General features: G+C 37.7%; 1 protein-coding gene across 2 annotated transcripts; it reads right to left on the reverse strand.

Moving 5' to 3' along the window:
* Positions 1-1,582: 1,582 nt before the first annotated feature.
* On the reverse strand, positions 1,583-13,728 carry C4H17orf58 (chromosome 4 C17orf58 homolog). Of its 2 annotated transcripts, none has more exons than XM_074260548.1 (5): positions 13,594-13,728; positions 6,571-7,011; positions 4,664-4,747; positions 4,081-4,180; positions 1,583-2,879 (listed from the first exon to the last, which is right to left on the reverse strand). In XM_074260548.1, the coding sequence occupies exons 1-5, from the start codon at positions 13,670-13,672 to the stop codon at positions 2,741-2,743; spliced, it is 843 nt and encodes a 280-aa protein (XP_074116649.1). In that variant the 5' UTR covers positions 13,673-13,728; the 3' UTR covers positions 1,583-2,740. The 2 variants fall into 2 exon arrangements, with proteins under 2 accessions (XP_074116649.1, XP_074116648.1); XM_074260547.1 differs by having other exon boundaries at positions 3,989-4,180.
* Between the last annotated feature and the right edge of the window lie 5,517 nt (positions 13,729-19,245).

Below are 19,245 nucleotides of genomic sequence, written 5' to 3' on the forward strand. Positions count from 1 at the left end.
GATTATAACTGTTTTCTTGGCAAAGATAATGGAGTGGGTTTGCTACTTATTTCTCCAGCTCATTTTACAGGTGAGGGAACTGAAGCAAACAACAAATATCTCTCATCTTCTCTCTTTTGACACTGCCACCACCCTGGTGTAAGCCCTCACATCTTGTCTGTTGAAATTATCATCAGTGAAAGGCAAAAGTTCATCAGGATATCTTTGTTATTATTATTTATACAATCTTAATATACTGTCATATTCAATCCAGGTATCTGATGTAAAGTGAGTTGCTTTTATCTAGACAGTTTTATACAGTCAAATAATATTCATCAAACGCCTTTTATGCTAGATACTATTGTATTTCTTGCAGAAGGTAGGACTTCAGCTGAAACTTCAAGGAAGCCATGAGGCAGAGATGAGAAGGGAGAGAGTCCCTTGCATGGGGAATAACCAATGAAAATATTCAGTCAGAAAGATGGAGTGTTTTGTATGGAGGTCATTAAGGAGGGTATTGTCATTAGATTGAAGAATAAATCAAAACTTGAAGAGCCAGGTTATAAAGGGCTTTAAAAATCAAGTAGAAGACCTTATATTTGATTTATATCTGTAGGTGATAGGGAGGCACTGGGGTAATTTATTGACTAGGGAAATGACCTTGTTAAATCTGCATTTTAGAAAAAAAAGGATAGCGAGGTAGTACGTTAGAGAGACCTGAAGTCACCTTTCTGAGTTTGAATCTAGCCTCAGACACTTATTAGCTTGCTCACTTACCTACTTGCTCTTACCTGAGCAAGAAACTTAACTCTGCCTCAATTTCCTCATTTGTAAAAGGAACTGGAGAAGGAAAAAAGGCAAACCCCTACTGTATCTTTGTCAAGAAATCCTCAAGTGGGGTCATGAAGACAATTGAAAAATGACTGAACTACAAACTAGGAAAATCACTTGATATCTGAGTGGTGGGTGGGCTGGAGTGATGACATCTGAGGCAGGGAGATTAACCAAAAAGTAATTTCAACAGACTAGGTATGAGGTGGTGAGAGCTTACACCAGGATGATGGCAATGTCACAAAGTAGAAGAGAGTATATCTCTCATACATAGAGATATCTATTTAATTAGAGATATTTATCTCATTAAATAAAGGTGGTAATGAGAGAAAGTGAGGAGTTAACAATGATCCCCTAGGTTAATGGGGGGATGATGACAGTAATAGGGAAGATGATGGGGAGGATGGTGACAGTAATAGGGAAATTAGGGAGAATTTGAAGGGGCAAATAATTAGTTCAGTATGGGACATGTTGATTTTAATATTGGCAGAAGGCTTCTGATTAATGTGAGTTGAAGAACAGAATAGTAATTTTTAAAAAATTGCCTTCAAATGATCCAATTGTTCTGGAGAGTAATTTGAACTATGCCCAAAGGGCTAAAAAAAAAAAAAAAAACTATGTATACCCTTTGATCCATCAGTCTCACCACAGAGTCTATCCCAAAGTCAAAGATGGAAAAGGACCCATCTGTGCAAAAATGTTTATAGTAGCCATTTTTGTAGTGTGATGTTTTACAATCATTAATGTAACACTATGTTTTTATTTAAATTTCTTTAATTATATTTAATACACTCAGAATTAATTTTTACCACTTTTGGAAAATCCGTTTAGCACAGATATAAATTATCAAAAGTAACCAAGTATGAAAATAAATCCGGTATGTTTTTCTTATCAGAAATGTTCAGGTAGATAAAATTCGTTTTTAAGTAAATCTTTCAGTAATCTCAAAGGGAAAAACGGGTGAAATTTAAATACTTATCCTAAGCACCAATTTCTTTGTACTTCTATCCCCAGAACCTAGGACATTTCTGGAACATGGCTGGTTATTAAGAAATACTTGATTGCTTGATTTTGGGATCTATAAAATCTAAAAAAATTCATATTTGCATTTCTTCACATATTTATTAATTAGAGAAGCAGGTTGGTAGAATGGTTAGAAGATCAGCCTTGGAGTTAGGAAAAAAAAACTAAGCTTCAGCTCTGCTTTTGAAAATCCTGTTTTTGTAATCAAGAATAAGTAATTTAACCTCTCAATGTCCCAGAAAACTCTTTAGAACTATAGAACTGCCTATCAATCAATACTGGTAGAAAAACTTCTACACTAGGAATTTCTCATACAGATCAAAACATAGAGATGAGTCTCACTCTCCCCAAAAAATATATTTTTAAGTGATGTTTTGGATAGAAAACTTGATAAGTTTAAGGGATTTACATAAGTTATGTCAAGAAAAAGAGCTAAACTTCGAGAATTCAAAAAAAATTTTTTCTGTGAATTATTTTTTCCTAGACAATCATGTTTAATTTAAAGCAGCAGAGCACATAATAAAAAAAATTAACCCTTAAAAATAAAGTGAATATGAAACAGTAACCCATGGATTGAGGAGACCAATAATCACAGATCTGTGAACCACTGCCTTGTACTATATTTGAATATCTGCATTCGAACTTAAAAAAATTTAGAGGCATTTAATATATTCAGAAATGACAATATCCTTAGCATTAGCAGGGCTGAAAAGAACCCTCTATTGACTCATAAGATCTGAGCTCAAAGGTTTCCAAGGAAGCATCGTGGACCCAGTCTAGTGAAAGGCAGATAGAGGTCCTTCAAGTCAATGACTCCTAACAGAGCTAGACCTCTGAAAAGCTCTGGAAGGGGGTTCAGATACACTTGGTATGAGCTGCCCTTTGGATTTTCTCCTCCCTTTTGCGGTTAAATCTTTTCACGTAACTGCTGCTGCTTCTGAGCAATCCATCTCCAGGCCTTAGGCGCCCTTGTAACATTTGCAGCAAAGCTGTGGAGAGCTGCCTTCTCTTGTGGTAGATGTGACCCATTACTATATACCTGCTGCCTGGAAAACAAAAAAAACAAACAAACAAACAAACAAAAAAAACAGCAAATGAGTCAGGCCATATATCAGCCAAATGAAAGATTGTGGGAAAGAGAAGGGAATATTGTAAAACAAGCTAATAACATGATGACTGATTTGTACTATATCAGTTGACTTCTCTAGTTTGTGAAGATCTCAAAAGGAAAAGACCTGCTTGAAACTCAATTTTGACCCCATCCCAATAGATTTTCTTTTGCTAGCAATGCTAGGAAGGGTGTTTTTTTTCATCTGTGGATTTACCAACTGTAAGAAAAAGAAACATTTGTCCAGATGATTTTTAAATGACACATACTTTCAAGCATATTGTATTTTATGAAGAAACTGCCCATTTCCCCATAACCATGTAGTAAGGGAGATAGTTTTCACTACTTGGAAATGTGGCTGTTCAAATCTTTTTCTCCCCACATTTCTTTATTTTACTTTTAACATATGGAATGAAGCAAGGATTTCTATAACATAATATAATTTTTTAAAAAGATGATTGCATATTTTTAATGCTAATATTGTACTGGAGTAGTATGGTGGCTAGACATTCAGCATAGCAGACTTTGATGAACTGAAAATGAATTCTTATACATAGAGGAATGGTGAAATCAGTGGTAGGGGTGAGAAAATTGTTACACATAACAAGTAAAAAAAAAACTTCTAAGAAAAATCAGAGTAAAATTCAAATCCAACTCTTGCCAACTTAGAAATGTGTGACCACTGGCAAGTCACTGAGTCTCTCTGTGGCAATCCTCAAAGTTCTATATGTGGATTTACTTCTATATGTGCTCTCAGTGGACACACAGTAAGAAAATTCTGAAGTTTCTCTCTTTCTGAATAATAAAATCCTGACATAAAGGAAAGTTTGGGCAGGAGGTGGCCAAGTGGATAGAACACTGGATCTAAAGTCAGGAAGTCTCATCTTTCTGAGTTCAAATGTAGTGTCAGATCCTTACTAGCTGTGTGACTTTGGCAAATCACTTAACCCCTCTAGAGCCTTTGCCAAGAAATCTCCAAAAGGGGTCTCACTTGATTGAAGCCATTCACACATATACACAAGGTCACCTTTAGGGGAGCCTTATTACCAAATTTAAAATCTGCATATGGTTTATTGCAGCTGGAGGAATCCAATACAAGCACATGTATTCGGAAGAAGAAGCCATCTGGGGTGACATACAGGCGGTTTGTCTTGTACAGCCCATGACTATTGACCAGCAGAGAGACCAGCCGGATGCCTTCACCAATTACTTCTACATCATGAACGATTCCATTCACTGCTACTTCCAAAAAAAAAAAAAAAAAAAAAAGTTTTAAGAGGTTAAAAAAAAGAAAAGCACAAAACTAATTTCTTCTTGCATTCCCAGATTTTGCAATGGCCTCAATTGACCTTTCTGATAGTTGCCTCTTTTCCCCTTGGTTCTGTTGGAAGACTAGACTATCTTAGGCTCTCTCCACTTAAGCATTCACTTTCTCATACTGGGAGGAACAGCGACTGAACTTACTTGAATCCCTCCTCTCACAGTGACTAATTAGCTCTGTTATGGTGGACAAACCACTTAACTTCCCTAAACTTCAGTTTCCTGTTCTAAAAAAGAGGGAAAATGCTGCTCCCACACTTTGTACACTTTAAAGTTCAATGTAAATGTCAATTACTATCACACCTAAAAGCAAGGTAACACTAGCTATAAGTTAACCTACTACCAAGTGCCATTTAGTGTAGGACCCTATACTGAAATCCTAGATGGGAGTAAACAGGTTACCAAATTCACTCATGCAATAAAATTCCTTTTCATCCATATCCCACTTGCATTCAGTCTCACAGATCTTCTCCATGTGACCAATACCTAAAAAGGAAAGAAGAGAAAGAATATAAAAACAAAGGTGGATGCAATTCTAGGCAGCTGAGTATTGAAAGAGTTATAATAAGTATGGGACGTAAAGTGAGAAAGTCCTAAGTACAAATCTCACCCCAGCTGTCCCATTTGCTGTGTGATCTGGGACAAGTACTTTAACTTCACTTTCTTTATCTGTCAAATAGGGCTTCCTCATTAGATACTTGTGATACTGAGATAATACATGTAAAGCACTGTGTGAAACATTTTTTAAATCATTTTTTATCATCCTTTTACTTATTATCATGCTTGTCTTCCCAAAATTGTATTCCATTTATATTTTAATCTGAAAAGTTTCCAGTTAGGTCATAATTAAATTTAAGAGGATGCTTCCAAAATGAATTTTAGATTCCTATAGTTTTAACTGCATGTAGGTCATAGAAGGATGAGAGCTTAGGGATTTACAACAGTAGGGATAAAAAGGATTTTTAAGCATCTCTAAACTCACAGATCACCACAAGTGCTGGTAATGAAGCAGCATTTGGAAGCAAAGGTGGGGGGAGAGACTTTATGGATGAATTTGATAGTAGATAAGAATAGGAAAAAAAATTATCCTTACAAACCATATAAAAACAGCAAGATATTGAAAAAACCCCTCAAAACAATTAGGGCCTGAAAATGAGAGAGAACTTTGCCACTTACTAATCATGTGGACCTTAAACTTAACCTAGAAGTTATATTGGACCTAAAAACCCTTCCAGTCCCTCCCTCTTATCTTACTAAAATGAGGGTCTGAAATGAAAAGTGTCTTGGGCAAGGTCACTTAGTTGGTGAAAGAACCAACACTGGAAACCAGGTCTATTGATTTTTTGGTGTAGAGGGCTTTCCACTAGGTCCTGCTTTCTGATTCATTTCCCCTCACCAAGTAGCACTGTTTGCATAACTTTATAAGATTGAATGAAGTGGAAATGGATCATGATTGTGTTTGTGCTTGTCAATCTATCAAGCAAGTAATAAGCACTTATTTGCTTTGCTTTCAATTGAGGTTAAGTGACTTGGCCAGAGTCACATAGTTCGGGTTAAGTGTTTGAGGTCTGGTGCTCTTTCCACTGCACCATCTAGAAGCTCCCAAGCAACAAACATTTAGTTATTATCTATCAAGTGCAATTACAGAAGTGTAATTAATGATTTCAGCTTCTGGTAATTAATTGGTTTTACTGCCTTGAGTGACCATGACAGAAAAATGGGTGGAATTTGCAAAGAGGTAATGAGATCTGAAAGATGACGGCATAAATGTGGGCTAGAGAAGGGAAGACTATGGAAGTGTACCAGAGTTTTCTTTGAATATCTGAAAGGTTTTTTTTTTAAGCTAAAAGAGTGTTTATCTTTTTCATTTTGGCTCCTGAGAACAAAACTAAGAGTGGGGGGGCATAGGAGAGGGGGCAAAACTGCAGAGAGTCAGATTTAGGCTAGATTTAAAGAAAACAAACAAATAAAAAAAGCTTTTAAACAATAACCAAAATAGAACAGGCTGCCTTAGGGAGAAGTATGCTATCCAGCCCTGGAAGTTTCCAAACATAGCAGTCACTAATGACATATTATCACTAATAAGCTGGATTTAAAAAATTTTTTTAAATAAAATATAAATGGAATACAATTTTAAAAAAGATTTTAAAAGGAATTTTTTTTGTGAGTTCAAGGTGGGCTAGTGATCCCAGAAGGCCCTACCCTCTGAGTCTGTAGGAGTCTGACTTATGGGGGAAGCTTTAGGTTAGATCTTCCTCTCCCCCATTATATGTACTTTGGGATCCTAGTGTAGACAAGGTATAGTTCACCTCTGCTGGGTGGGCGAAGGCGGGCCTGCTGATGGCTGAGCCAGGAAGCTTTTGATCGGTTGCTCAGGGGCACTCCCTCCTGGTCAGGACTAGTTCGTCCAGGAGAGTTGAGGTGCCCCTCAAGGGGTGGGCACTGGTCCTCCACCCATGCAGGCCCAGGACCAGAGAAGGGTGGCCCTTGAGCCCATGGGTACAAGAGCATGGGCCAAGTCACCCGCCGGGACAGGCGCCGCTTGTTCACACTATTGTCCAGTGGTGCAACTGCCATACGAGGTGGCCACGGGCTTCTCAGTTCCAAGGTTATGTCCTTTCGAGCACCTGTGCTGTTCTCCATCCGAGGCCGGGGTCTGGTCTTCCTCCACTTGTCCCTCCAGGTTCCAGGAGTGTGAGCTCCCAGAGATCCCTGAGCCCAGGTCTTCTCTATTGGATATGAGAGTGAATCTGTGGAGAAAGTAGCAAGACACACTGTACCTGAGAAGAGAGAACAGAGAATCAAGAAAGAAACTGTACTGGAGAAAAAAAATTAGTGAGAAAGAAAAAATTAGTGAGAACATGGAACCTGGGGGAGAAAATCAAGAAATTGGTGGAGGATAGAGAACCAAGAAAACCAAGAGTGCTGGGGAAGATCAAAAACTGAGGGGAATATTCTGAAGGAGAGAGAGCACCTGGATATTGTTAGGAAAAAGAAGGCTAAGAAAATAGAGAAGCAGTGTGGAGAACTGAAAACTAGGGGAGGCAGAACCAAAATCAGAGACTGTATTAGAAAAGAGATGACTAAGAGTCTGTAATAGTGAAGAGAGACAACTAGGAACATGTTGAAAAATACATCATTGTTAGTAGAGAGAGAAGAGATCTCTTCCAGGAGAAGGAAGCTAACAGAGGTCTGTTCAGGGAAAGAGAAAACAATCATTGCTGGGAGGCAGGGAAGAACATGGTTTTTGCAGAAAAAGGAAAGATAGGATTCTGTGCTAGGATAAAAAACAATTCTCTGAAGGGAGAGGAAAGGACAGAGAATCTGTCCTATACAATAGTGAGAATAGAAACGCTGTAGTGGAGGAGAGAAAAACTAAACTTCTGTGCTGAAGAGCAAATACAATTTGTGATCCAAGAAGGAAAAAAAAAACAAAAAAACCAGAAAGTATATTTCAGGGAGGGGAAAAAGAAAGAATATTTACTGAAGAAGAGAGAGAACTCAGAGTCTGTGCTGGAGGAGAATCAAGAGTCTTGTTTGATGCTGAGTGAAATGAGTAAGAACAAGAGATCATTATACATTTCAACAACAATACCAGATGATGATCAATTCTGATGGACATGGCCCTCTTCAACACTGAGATGAACCAAATCAGTTCCAATAAAGCAGTAATGAATTGAACCAGCTACACCCAGGGAAAGAACTCTGGGAGATGACTATGAACCACTACATAGAATTCCCAATCCCTCTATTGTTGTCCGCCTGAATTTTTTATTTCCTTCACAGGTTAATTGTACATTATTTCAAAGTCTGTTTCTTCTTGTGCAGCAAAATAACTGTATGGACATGTATACATATATTGTATTTAACATGTACTTTAACATATTTTTTTTAAAAGAGTCTTGTTTGAGAAGAAAGAATCTGGAATAGAGTATGTTGGAAAAGAGAAAGAAGACAGGGTCTCTGAAGGGAGAAGAAAACTACATAAAATCTGTGCTGGAAAAAAAGAAGGAACAAGGAGCTCTTCAAGGAGAAGAATAACCTGAGAATTGATTCAAAAGAAGAGAGAAATAAAAGTCTGGATTCAGGAAAAAAAGAAGCAGAAGATTTCTGAAGGGAGAGGAAAAAACAAAGAATTCTGCAGAATAAACAGAAAATTTGCTATAGAAAATGAAAAATAGAAGATCTGTGATGAAGAAGATAGTGATCATAGAGTCTGTAGGAAGAAGAGAAAATTGTACTGAAAAAAATGGATAACAGAAAAGCAAAAAGAGTTGATCTTTTCAGGAAGAAGAGAGAATAGAGTCTGTGCTGGAGCAGAAAAAGAACAAAGAGTTTGTGTGGAGAAAGAGGAGAGGATGGAATCTAAAGATAAGAGAGAGAGAATTGAGTCTCTATGAGACAGAAGAGGAAAGAATATGAATCTGTGCTGAATTAACTAATCAACAATAAATATTTATGATTGTACCAGACTGTGCTATATGCTGGGGATAAAAGAGAGAGAGAGAGAGAGAGAGAGAGAGAGAGAGAGAGAGAGAGAGAGAGAGAGAGAGAGAGAGAGAGAGAGAGAGAGAGAGAGAGAGACAAAAGACGGCCCAGAACCTGCCTTCAGGGAGCTTCAGTCTAAGAGACAAACAGACACATACTCTCATCTCTGGGCATTTTCTCTGGCTTTCCCCCATGCTTTAGAACTCTACTGACTTCCCTGGCTTCCTTTAAGTCCTCGCTAAAATCCTACCTTCCCTAGAAAGTGTTCCCCAACCCCTCTTATTTTGAGTGCCTTCCTCTTAATTATTTCCTATTTATCCTAAATATAATTCACCTTGTAATTTATTTGCATGTTGTTTGTTCTATTAAATTTCAAGGTCCCTGAAGGCACAAATTGTCTTTTGCCGCTTTTTATTTCCTCAATACTTAGTACAGTGCCTGGCATATAGCAAGTGCTTACTATATGGAGAAATAGAGATGGAGACAGAAACAGAAACAGCAAGAGACACACAGAGAGTCTGTGGAGAGAGGAGAGAATTATTTTAATAGTTGCAGGGAAAAGAGGGGATGGATAATATGTGCAGGGAAATCAGAGGGAACAGACTGTTTTGGAAAAGACAGGGTACAGAACTCTGTTGTATGGAGAAGGAAAAGAACCTAAAGTCTGTTCTATAGAAATGAGAACCTAGAATCTATCCAGGGAGAAGGCAGAGATGGATGTGTCTCCTAGAAAGGGAAGAAGTACCAAAGAGACAGAGTCAGGTATCTGTGGATGGAGAGGAAGAATTAAAGTTTTATGAGAGAAAAGAATGACAATTCAATCTTTATAGGAAAACAGATGGAGAAAGGTCTTTGGGAAAGAAAAGAAAGATCTAAGTTTCTAGTTGGGAATAGAAAAGAGAATCAAGAATCTATACCCAGAGAAATAGAAGCACTAAATCTGCTAGAGGAAAAATAGTGCCCACAAGAGGTTGTGAAGGAAGAAATAGGAGTCTAACCATTTTATCAATCAAAAAATAAGATCACTGAGAACTTTCCATAAACTGACACTACCCTACTCTATGTCATCCCAGCTAGTCAAACCAGACCACTATCTAGTCTCAAAACATATTTCTCCCCCACCTTTTGGACTTTGCATATGTAATATTACCCTGTGAAGAAGCAGCATGGGACAATGGGATTAGAGTTAGAAGCTCTTGGTGTTAGAAGTCCTATCTCTGATGCTCATTGTTTGTGGGACCTTTAATGAATCACTTCACTCTAAGATCCCTTCTAGTTCTAGACCTAGGACTCAATGCATAGAATTTTCTCACTTCACTTTTTAATCTACTCAGTAATATATTCTGATTAAAAGCCTATGTAAAAGGGACTTTAAAAACCTTCTCTGATAGCATCCTTCTTCAGTGCATACAAATCAGGAATGACATTTTCTTCCTTGAACCTCAAATGATATTTGCTGTTCCCCCTCCATCACCTCACCTTCTCATACAATATAAACTCCTCAAGAATATGGTCTATTTTTTTGTCTTTTTATTTTCCCATTGCAATTAATAAGTGTAAGTCAATTGATTCAACCCTCTAATGCAGTTATCATAATATTGTATATTATAGTCTGCCTTGCATATGATATATATATATATATGTGTGTGTGTGTGTGTGTGTGTGTGTGTGTGTGTGTGTGTTGTGTGTGTATATATATATATATATATATATATATATATATATTTGGTTCTCATTCCTGTATTCTTAGAACATAAGTTCCATGAGGGCAAGGACCCCATCTTATCTAACAATTGTATCTCCCTAAGTGCCTAACATAAGCGCTTAATAAATGTTTGTTGAAACACTAAATGAGACTTTCCAGATTCTCCAAAACCAAGAGCATTGTGCTATTACAGACTCCTAGCTCTGAAATTTTTTTTTTAATAAAATCTCACCCTTTTAATGAAAAATCTCACTGCTTTGGGTCCCTTCTTTTATACATTTTAGAACATCTGCCTCTCTTACTTATTGACAGTTTGTCCAGAATGTTCAAAGAATAAATGCCAAGGGCTGGGGGTGGGGAATAGACCTCTGCTGGATGGGCAGCAAACTAATTGTTTAAACACCACTGACAACAGAACTATTTGGTTTTCCCATCCCTGTTGACAAGGTCATTTGGGATTCCACAGTGTCCCATGCCCTCTGAGAAGTACCAAAAGGACCTCTACTGGGATTTTTGTATCTCTCTTATTCATAAACTATAGACCCAGAAAAGACCTACAAATCATGTCTTAACTATCCCTGAGACCTTCTCCCTTTTTTTCTTTCTTTAGTGATTGAGAAAAGGGCCTCCAATCATGTAAAATAAACACCAAAAAAACTAATGATTTTCACCAAACTTCATGAATAGATGGATGAGTAGATAACAGGCCAGCTCTGAAGTTGATAACCTTTCCTTGATTATACAACCTCATCTTCCCATTTTATCTGAGACTAGGCTGACCTAATATAATAAGTACAATAACAAATTTATTTCATTCTTTTTTTCTTTTTCTTTCTCTTCCTTCATTTCCTCCTTCCCTCCCTCCCTCCTTCCTTCCCTTCCTTTCTTTTTTCTCCTTCCTTCCTTCCTTTCTTTGTTTCTTTGTTTCTTCCTTCCTTACTTCCTTCCTTCCTTCCTTCCTTCCTTCCTTCCTTCCTTCCTTCCTTCCTTCCTTCCTTCCTTCCTTTCTTTCTTTCTTTCTTTCTTCTCCTTCCTTCCTTCCTTCCTTCCTTTCTTCTTTCTTTCTTTCTTTCTTTCTTCTTTCTTTCTTTCTTTCTTTCTTTCTTCTTTCTTTCTTTCTTTCCTTTCTTTCTTTCTTTCTTTCTTTCTTTCTTTCTTTCTTTCTTTCTTTCTTTCTTTCTTTCTTTCTTTCTCTCTCTCTCTCTTTCTTCCTTTCTTTCTTTCTCTCTCTCTCCCTTTCTCTTCTTCTTTCTTCCTTCCTTCCTTTCTTTGTTTCTTCCTTCTTTCCTTCCTTCCTTCTTTCCTTCCTTCCTTCCTTCCTTCCTTCCTTCCTTCCTTCCTTCCTTCCTTCCTTCCTTCCTTCCTTCCTTCCTTCCTTCCTTCCTTCCTTCCTTCCTTCCTCCCTCCCTCCCCTCCCTTTCTTCCTCCCTCCCTTTCTTCCTTCCTTCCTTCCTTCCCTTCCTTTTTTTTTCTTTCTTCCTTTCTTCTTTCCTTCCTTCCTTCCTTCCTTCCTTTCTTTCTTTCTTTCTTTCTTTCTTTCTTTCTTTCTTCTTCTTTCTTTCTTCTTTCTTTCTTTCTTTCTTTCTTTCTTTCTTTCTTTCTTTCTTTCTTTCTTTCTTTCTTTCTTTCTTTCTTTCTTTCTTTCTTTCTTTCTCTCTCTCTCTCTCTCTCTTTCTTCCTTTCTCCCTTTCTCTTTTTCTCCCTCCTTTCCCTCTCTCTCTCTCTCTCTCTCTCTCTCTCTCTCTCTCTCTCTCTCTCTCTCTCTCTCTTCTCTCTCTCTACTCTCTCTCCCAACTCCATCTCTCTCTCTCTTCTTTTCCTTTCCTTTCCCCCACTCTCTTTTCCCTTCTTTTTAACTACTATTTTTTTTTTTGTATTTCTTACGCCTTTAGTTTGAAATCTTAAGTGCCAAAGAGCTCCTTTGCAAACCTTGACCGTTTCTTTAAAACTACCTTTTCCCCAGAAATAATACTTGTTATAGTTCCTATTTTCCTAAAGGGTCTATTTTGACTCAGTATGTTAAATATTGTGCTAGGCACAGCTGAATAAAGCTTTGGTCTGTATCCAATTCCTTACTATCAACTATCACCATCTGTCGTCATGAGAAAGATTGATATTTGGGTTAAACGCTCCTGAACTCATTCAATTTCCATGTGGAAAAATAATCTAAAGTAAATTGCCCTGTGCAGTTACAGAAGCTATTTTTCCAGGAGACAGAGAATCAAAGGAAACATCCAAAAGAAAACAAAAACACCTTCCCCCCCAGAGACTGCCTGTGTCTGCCTTTATTGCCTGCATCCCATATTTTCATCTCATCCATGAAATGTGATTTTAAGGAGAGATGGACCCATCTTTTTGTGCCTCGGGTGTTCTCTGAGACCAACGGGAAGCATGAAGATGTTTCCGGATCTCTCGTGACTCTGCTCCCCTCCTGCTCCACTTAACCCCTGCTCCTGCCAGATTCTGCAGACTTTCAGAGGGAATTATTTTCCTCTTCCCCTTGGTAGGATGCTCCAGCTTCAGCCTGCAATCGCAGACACCTCTGAGGAGGCTTCCCTGCAGGCTCAGGTACAGCATCCCATTCTCAAGGCACGCTAGCACCCCGCGGCCAAGTCAGAGCCTGGGAGCTTAGCAGAGAGGCGATTCCGGACAGCTCCCGCAGGGCCACCACAAGCCGCCTGGAATGCCAGTCCTGCGTTTGCATTCTGTGCGCCTAGCCTGTGCAAAGGTCCCGAGAGGCAGCCACTCAGCGATCCCTTTTGATACATCAGCCTGCTGGCTCTCTGCTGATGGAGCAGCTACTTAACATGCAGGCTTTCCTCTAGCTTTCCCCACTGCTCTCTCTTCAGATCATTGTAGTGGCAAGCCTAGAATGAGCATCTCCCTCCTAAGAGGCTGCCGGGGAAAACACACTCAGAACACAGGCTGGGTTTCATTCTCAGAGGAACACAAGCCTGAAGTGAACCTGCCCTTCCTTCACCTCCTCTTAGATCTCCTCTCTCTCTCTCTCTCTCTCTCTCCTCTCTCTCTCTCTCTCCTCTCTCTCTCTCTCTCTCTCTCTCTCTCTCTCTCTCTCCTCTCTCTCTCTCTCTCTCTCTCTCTCTCTCTCCTGTCTCTTTCTGTATTTCACCCTTCTTACCTTTTCTCTCTGTCACTGGAGTTTCTGAGGATGATGAAATGAGCAGGCAGAGAAGCCAGAAAGCTCTCTCTGATGGCATTGTGAAGACCACTTTGGCAGTGTCTAAAGCTGAGCTTTCAGCCCTTGCTTTCCTCTCTCAATTCTCCACCCCCGTTCATGCTAATGAGGGGCAGTCTTTGGGGAAACTAGGAATCACTCACTGAACCGACCACTGGAAGGAGAGCAAAATGGAAAGTGACACCTCTACTTACCCTTTCTCCCCAAAATGATGGGGATGGGATCCTCTTTTCCCCTTTTATTTTCATTTGGAAGAATTAGATCATAGCCATGCTCTGAAGGAAAGAAGTAATCAGCTGGTTCTTTGCTTAGGTCTGAGATCTGCAGTCCCTGCTCCATCTGGAGCAATGTGGTTCTAAACCTCAATATTACACATTGCTCCTGTTCTGACATCTCTTCTACTATTAAACAGATAAACAGAGCCAGAAAAGGACACATGGAAGCTAGGGCAGACACAAGCTTTCTGGTTTCTAGAAATTCAATGGTTTCCAATCTCTCAGGAGTATAGGAACCTATAGATGTTTCTACTAAAAAGCTTCACACATCTTTGATCTGGTTCATGGAACTACAGGATCTCTCTCAGTGGGGAAGGTTCTACTAAATTCTGTGCTGTTCAGATCTCTTTTGTCCCAGGATCAGAGATATAGTGCTAGAAAGGACCAAGTCCAAACCCTCATTTTACGGATGAAAGGATAGGTGCAGAGAGGTTAAGTGATATGCTGAGGTAATATGGGAGAAGAGTTGTTTTAATGATCACCTTTTATCAGAAGTCTGTTGACATACTAGAAGATACCCATATGTCATCACCACAATGGTGAAAGATATTGAAACCTTCTCATAATAGATCAATTAATCGATGAATGAATGAGAAAACATTTGTTAAACTCATACTATGTTCAAGCATTGTGCTAAGCACTAGGGATAGAAATCCAAAATGAAGACATTCCTGGATCCAGAGTAGTCTATATGATTCTAATACAGGAAGATTATATATATATATATATATATATGTGTGTGTGTGTGTGTGTGTGTGTGTGTGTGTGTGTGTGTGTGTATGTGTGTGTGTGTATGTATGTATGTATATATGTATGTATGTATGAAAATGAGGGCCAGAAAGGCATGTTTTGGTTTGGAGGGATAGCAAGTAGAATCACAGGGGAGTCGATTGAAACATCTTTTGCAGTAATAATAATGGCAAACTTGATTTGATTAATGTTCCAGAACTGGAAAATAAAAAGGATGGGGGAAGGAAAGGGTAGGGGGCACTTGAAACACAAGTAGTAGTCAGGCAGATGGGGGCAGCAAATGGGGAGAGGAGAGTTAAAATAAAGCATGGCTGGAAGTTGGATAAAGTGGTGGGTAAATCGAGGTCCCCACCAATCAGTAAAGTACACCCTCCTCATCCTACCCTCAGAGCAGGAGTTCTGGAACTGAAAAGGGTAAGTCATCAGAGTATAATTTCTATTCCAGGTGTAAGAGAAGATAGTTTTGCTTGAAATAGTAAAAAGACTAAGGGAAGGTAGGTTATCTTCTTTTTTAAAAAATAGCTTTTATTTACCAGACATATGCATGGGTAATTTTACAACATTGACAATTGCCAAACCTTTTGTCCTATTTTTCCTTTCCTTCCCCCTCCCAGATGGCAGGTTGACCAATACATGTTAAATATGCTAAAGTATAAGTTAAATACAATATATGCATACATGTTCAAACAGTTGGTTTGCTGTACAAAAAGAATTGGACTTTAAAATAGTATACAATTAGCCTGTGAAGGAAATCAAAAATGCAGGTGGACAAAAATAGAGGGATTGGGAATTCTATGTAGTGACTCATAGTGATCTCCCAGAGTTGTTTCGCTGAGTGTAACTGGTAAAGTTCATTACTGCTCTATTGGAACTGATTTGGTTCATCTCATTGTTGAAAGTGGCCACATCCATCAGAATTAATCATCATACAGTATTGTTGTTGAAGTACACAACGATCTCCTGGTCCTGCTCATTTCACTCAGCATCAGTTCAAGTAAGTCTCTCCAGGCCTTTCTGAAATCATCCTGTTGGTCATTTCTTACAGAACAATAATATTCTATAATATTCGTATACCACAATTTATTCAGCCATTCTCCAACTGATGGGTATCCACTCAGTTTCCAATTTCTGGCCACTACAAAGAGGGCTGCCACAAACATTCTTGCACACACAGGTCCCTTTCCCTTCTTTAGTATTTCTTTGGGATATGAGCCCAGTAGTAACACTGCTGGGTCAAAGGGTATGCACAGCTTGATAACTTTTTGAGCATAGTTCCAAATTGCTCTTCAGAATGGCTGGATGTATTCACAATTCCACCAACAATGTATCAGTGTCCCTGTTTTCCCACATCCCCTCCAACATTCATCATTATTTGTTCCTGTCATCTTAGCCAATCTGAGAGGTGTGTAGTGGTATCTCAGAGTTGTCTTAATTTGCATTTCTCTGATTAATAATGACTTGGAGCATCTTTTCATATGGCTAGAAATAGTTTTAATTTCTTCATCTGAGAATTGTCTATTCATATATTTTGACCATTTATCAATTGGAGAATGGCTTGACTTCTTATAAATTAGAGTCAATTCTCTATATATTTTGGAAGTGAGGTGTTTATTGGAAGAAGGTAGGTTATTTTCATTTTTAAAAATAATTTTATTGTTATTTTTAATTTTCACTTTGTCCACGTCCTCCCTCTCTCCATCTCTCCTTTTCTCTCTCAAGAGTTTTCCCTCCTAACAAAGGTAAAGAAGCCTTTATTAGGAGGGAAAACTCTTGAAGGAAGAAGGAAAAAGTAGCAAAACCAATGAACACATTAAAAAAAACCCCTCAGATTATATAGTGTTTTACATTTAGACCCCTGCAATTATGCAAAAAGAGCACAATATATGTCTTCTCATATTCTTTGAGGCTTGGACTTCATAATTTTGAAATGTTTCATTTTTATTTTAAGGACTGTTTGCACACATGAGGAAGGAATAGACTTTTTTTCTCCCTGTTCCTCTCAAAGAGCAAAATTAGGACCTAATCCTTGAAACACAGAAATTATGTGACCATAGATAAATCTTAGAAGCTTTCAGTCTCAGTTATCTCATTTAAAAATTGGGAATGATAATACTTGTACAACCAGCTCCATAAAAAATTTTCAATTTAAGAAATATTTACTAAGTATCTTTTTTGTGGAAGGCTTTATGGAAGTTCTGGATCTATAAAGATAAAAATGAAACTGTCACAACCCCCAAGTAGCTTAAAAACCATATGTTCACTTGTAAAATGTTATATAAATATGAGTTTTTGTTACTACAAAGGACAGTGACCCTTAAACTCTAAAGAGCTGTGATTCTGCTAACCAGATCTCTGTTACATTTAATAAAACTTTTCTAACAATGTAAATACCTGGCTTCTGTGGTAATAGTGCCCCATCACTTCTGAATAATAAATCTGAAATAAAATGGCTCTGAGACATTTTAGGTGGGATCCCTTTGGAAAGTATAGTGTTGGAATAGATTTACCCTCAAGTCAATTATTCTAATATCTATCTGAGGTAATATTATCTGTTCTCTTTAAAAAAAAAAAAAATATATATATATATATATATATATATATATATATATATATATATATATGTATTTAATCAGTAGGCTGATTTCAGAAAGGCTTGGAGAGACTTATATGAACTAAGTGAAGTGAGTAGAACCAAAAGAACATTGTACACAGCAACAAGAAGATTATGAAATGATCAATTCTGATGGACTTGGTTTTTTTTTTCAACAATGAGGTGATTCAGGTCAATTCCAATAAAGTTGTGATAGAGAGAGCCACATGCATCCAGAAAGAGGACTAAGGGGCTGAATGTGGATCACAATATAGTACTTTTACTTTCTTCTTGTTATTTGATTGCTTGTTGTTTGTTTTTTTTCTCTCGGTTTTTTTTCCTGTTTGATCTGACTTTTCTTGTGCAGCATGATAATTGTGGAAATATGTATAGAAGAATTGCATATGTTTAACCTTTATTGGATTACTTGCTATCTAGGAGAAGGGGGAGAGAAGGAAGGAGGGAGAAAAATATGGAAGACAAGGTTTTGCAAGGATGAATATTGTAGTTGAAAACTTTTTTTGGTGGGGGTAGTTGGTGGTGCAGTGGCTAGAGCACTACCCCAGAAGTCAGGAGGACCTGAGTTCAAATTTGATCTTAGATACTTAACATTTCTTAGCTGTGTGACCTTGGGCAAGTCACTTAACCCTAATTGCCTCAGCAAAAAAAAAAAAAAAAAAAAAAAAAAAAAGAAAACTATCTTTTGCATGTATTTTGAAAAATAAAAATATATTATTAAAAAAATAAAATATATATGTATTTTAAAGTTTCCTGAGCTCATTCTTCATCCACACACATGCATAGTACTATGTACAGAAGCTTTTTGCAAATTATTTGTTTAGATATATTGATATTTTTTTAAAAATCAGCCCACAACTTAAGCTGTTTTATTCTGTTGTATATTTTGAGACTAGAATGGGGAGGCTTGGATGCTACCTTTCTTAGTTCCAGGTACTATTTTGGCACTTTCACACTTTGAAATGAAATGAACAAAAGAATAATGCATTTATTGGATGCTTCTCATGTGCTAATTGCTTCAAATAGTAATAGAGAAATAAGATAGTCCCTTCTTTCAAAGAGCTCACATTCTTTTTGTAAAATGGTATTTTAATTTTCCAAATACATATAAAGATAATTTTAACAGTCATTTCCCCAAAACTTTGTGTTCCAAATTTTTCACCCTCCCTCTCTTATTTCCCCTATCCTCAAGACAACAAGCAATCTGATATAGGTTAAATATGTGCAATCCTTTTTTTTTTAGCTTTTTATTTTCAAAATATATGACAGATAAGTTTTCAACATTCACCCTTGTAAAACCTTGTGCTCCAATTTTTTTTCTCCTTCCCTACTCTCCACCCCTCCCTTAGACAGGAAGTACTCCAATATATATTAAACATGTGCAATTCTTCTATACAAATTTCCACATTAATCATGCTGTACACGAAAAATTAGATGAAAAAGGAAAGAAAATGAAAAGAAAACAAAAAGTAAGAAAATAACAAAAAAAGGTGAAAATACTATATTGTGATCCATATTCAGTCCCCGCAGTCTTCTCTCTGGGTGCAGAGATGGATCTCTCCATCACAAGACCCTTGGAACTGATTGGAATCACTTTGCTGTTGAAACAAACCACATCCATCAGAATTGATAATTGCATAATCTTGTGGTTGCTGTGTACAAAGTTCTCCTGATTCTTCTCATTTCACTTAGCATCAGTTCATGTAAGTCTCTCCAGGCCTTTCTGAAATCATCCTGCTAATCATTTCTTATAGAATGAAAATATTCCATAACATTCATATACCATACTTATTTAAACATTCTTCAACTGATGGACATCCACTACAAAAAGGGCTGTTAACAAACATTTTTGCATGTGGCTCCTTTTCCCTTTGTTATAATTTCTTTGGGATACAGTTCTAGTAGAGACAGTGTTGGATCAAAGGACATGCACAGTTTGATATTAGCTCTATAGTGCAATCC

This window comes from Sminthopsis crassicaudata, chromosome 4 (genome assembly GCF_048593235.1).
Source record: "Sminthopsis crassicaudata isolate SCR6 chromosome 4, ASM4859323v1, whole genome shotgun sequence".
Classification (NCBI taxonomy): Eukaryota; Metazoa; Chordata; class Mammalia; order Dasyuromorphia; family Dasyuridae; genus Sminthopsis; species Sminthopsis crassicaudata.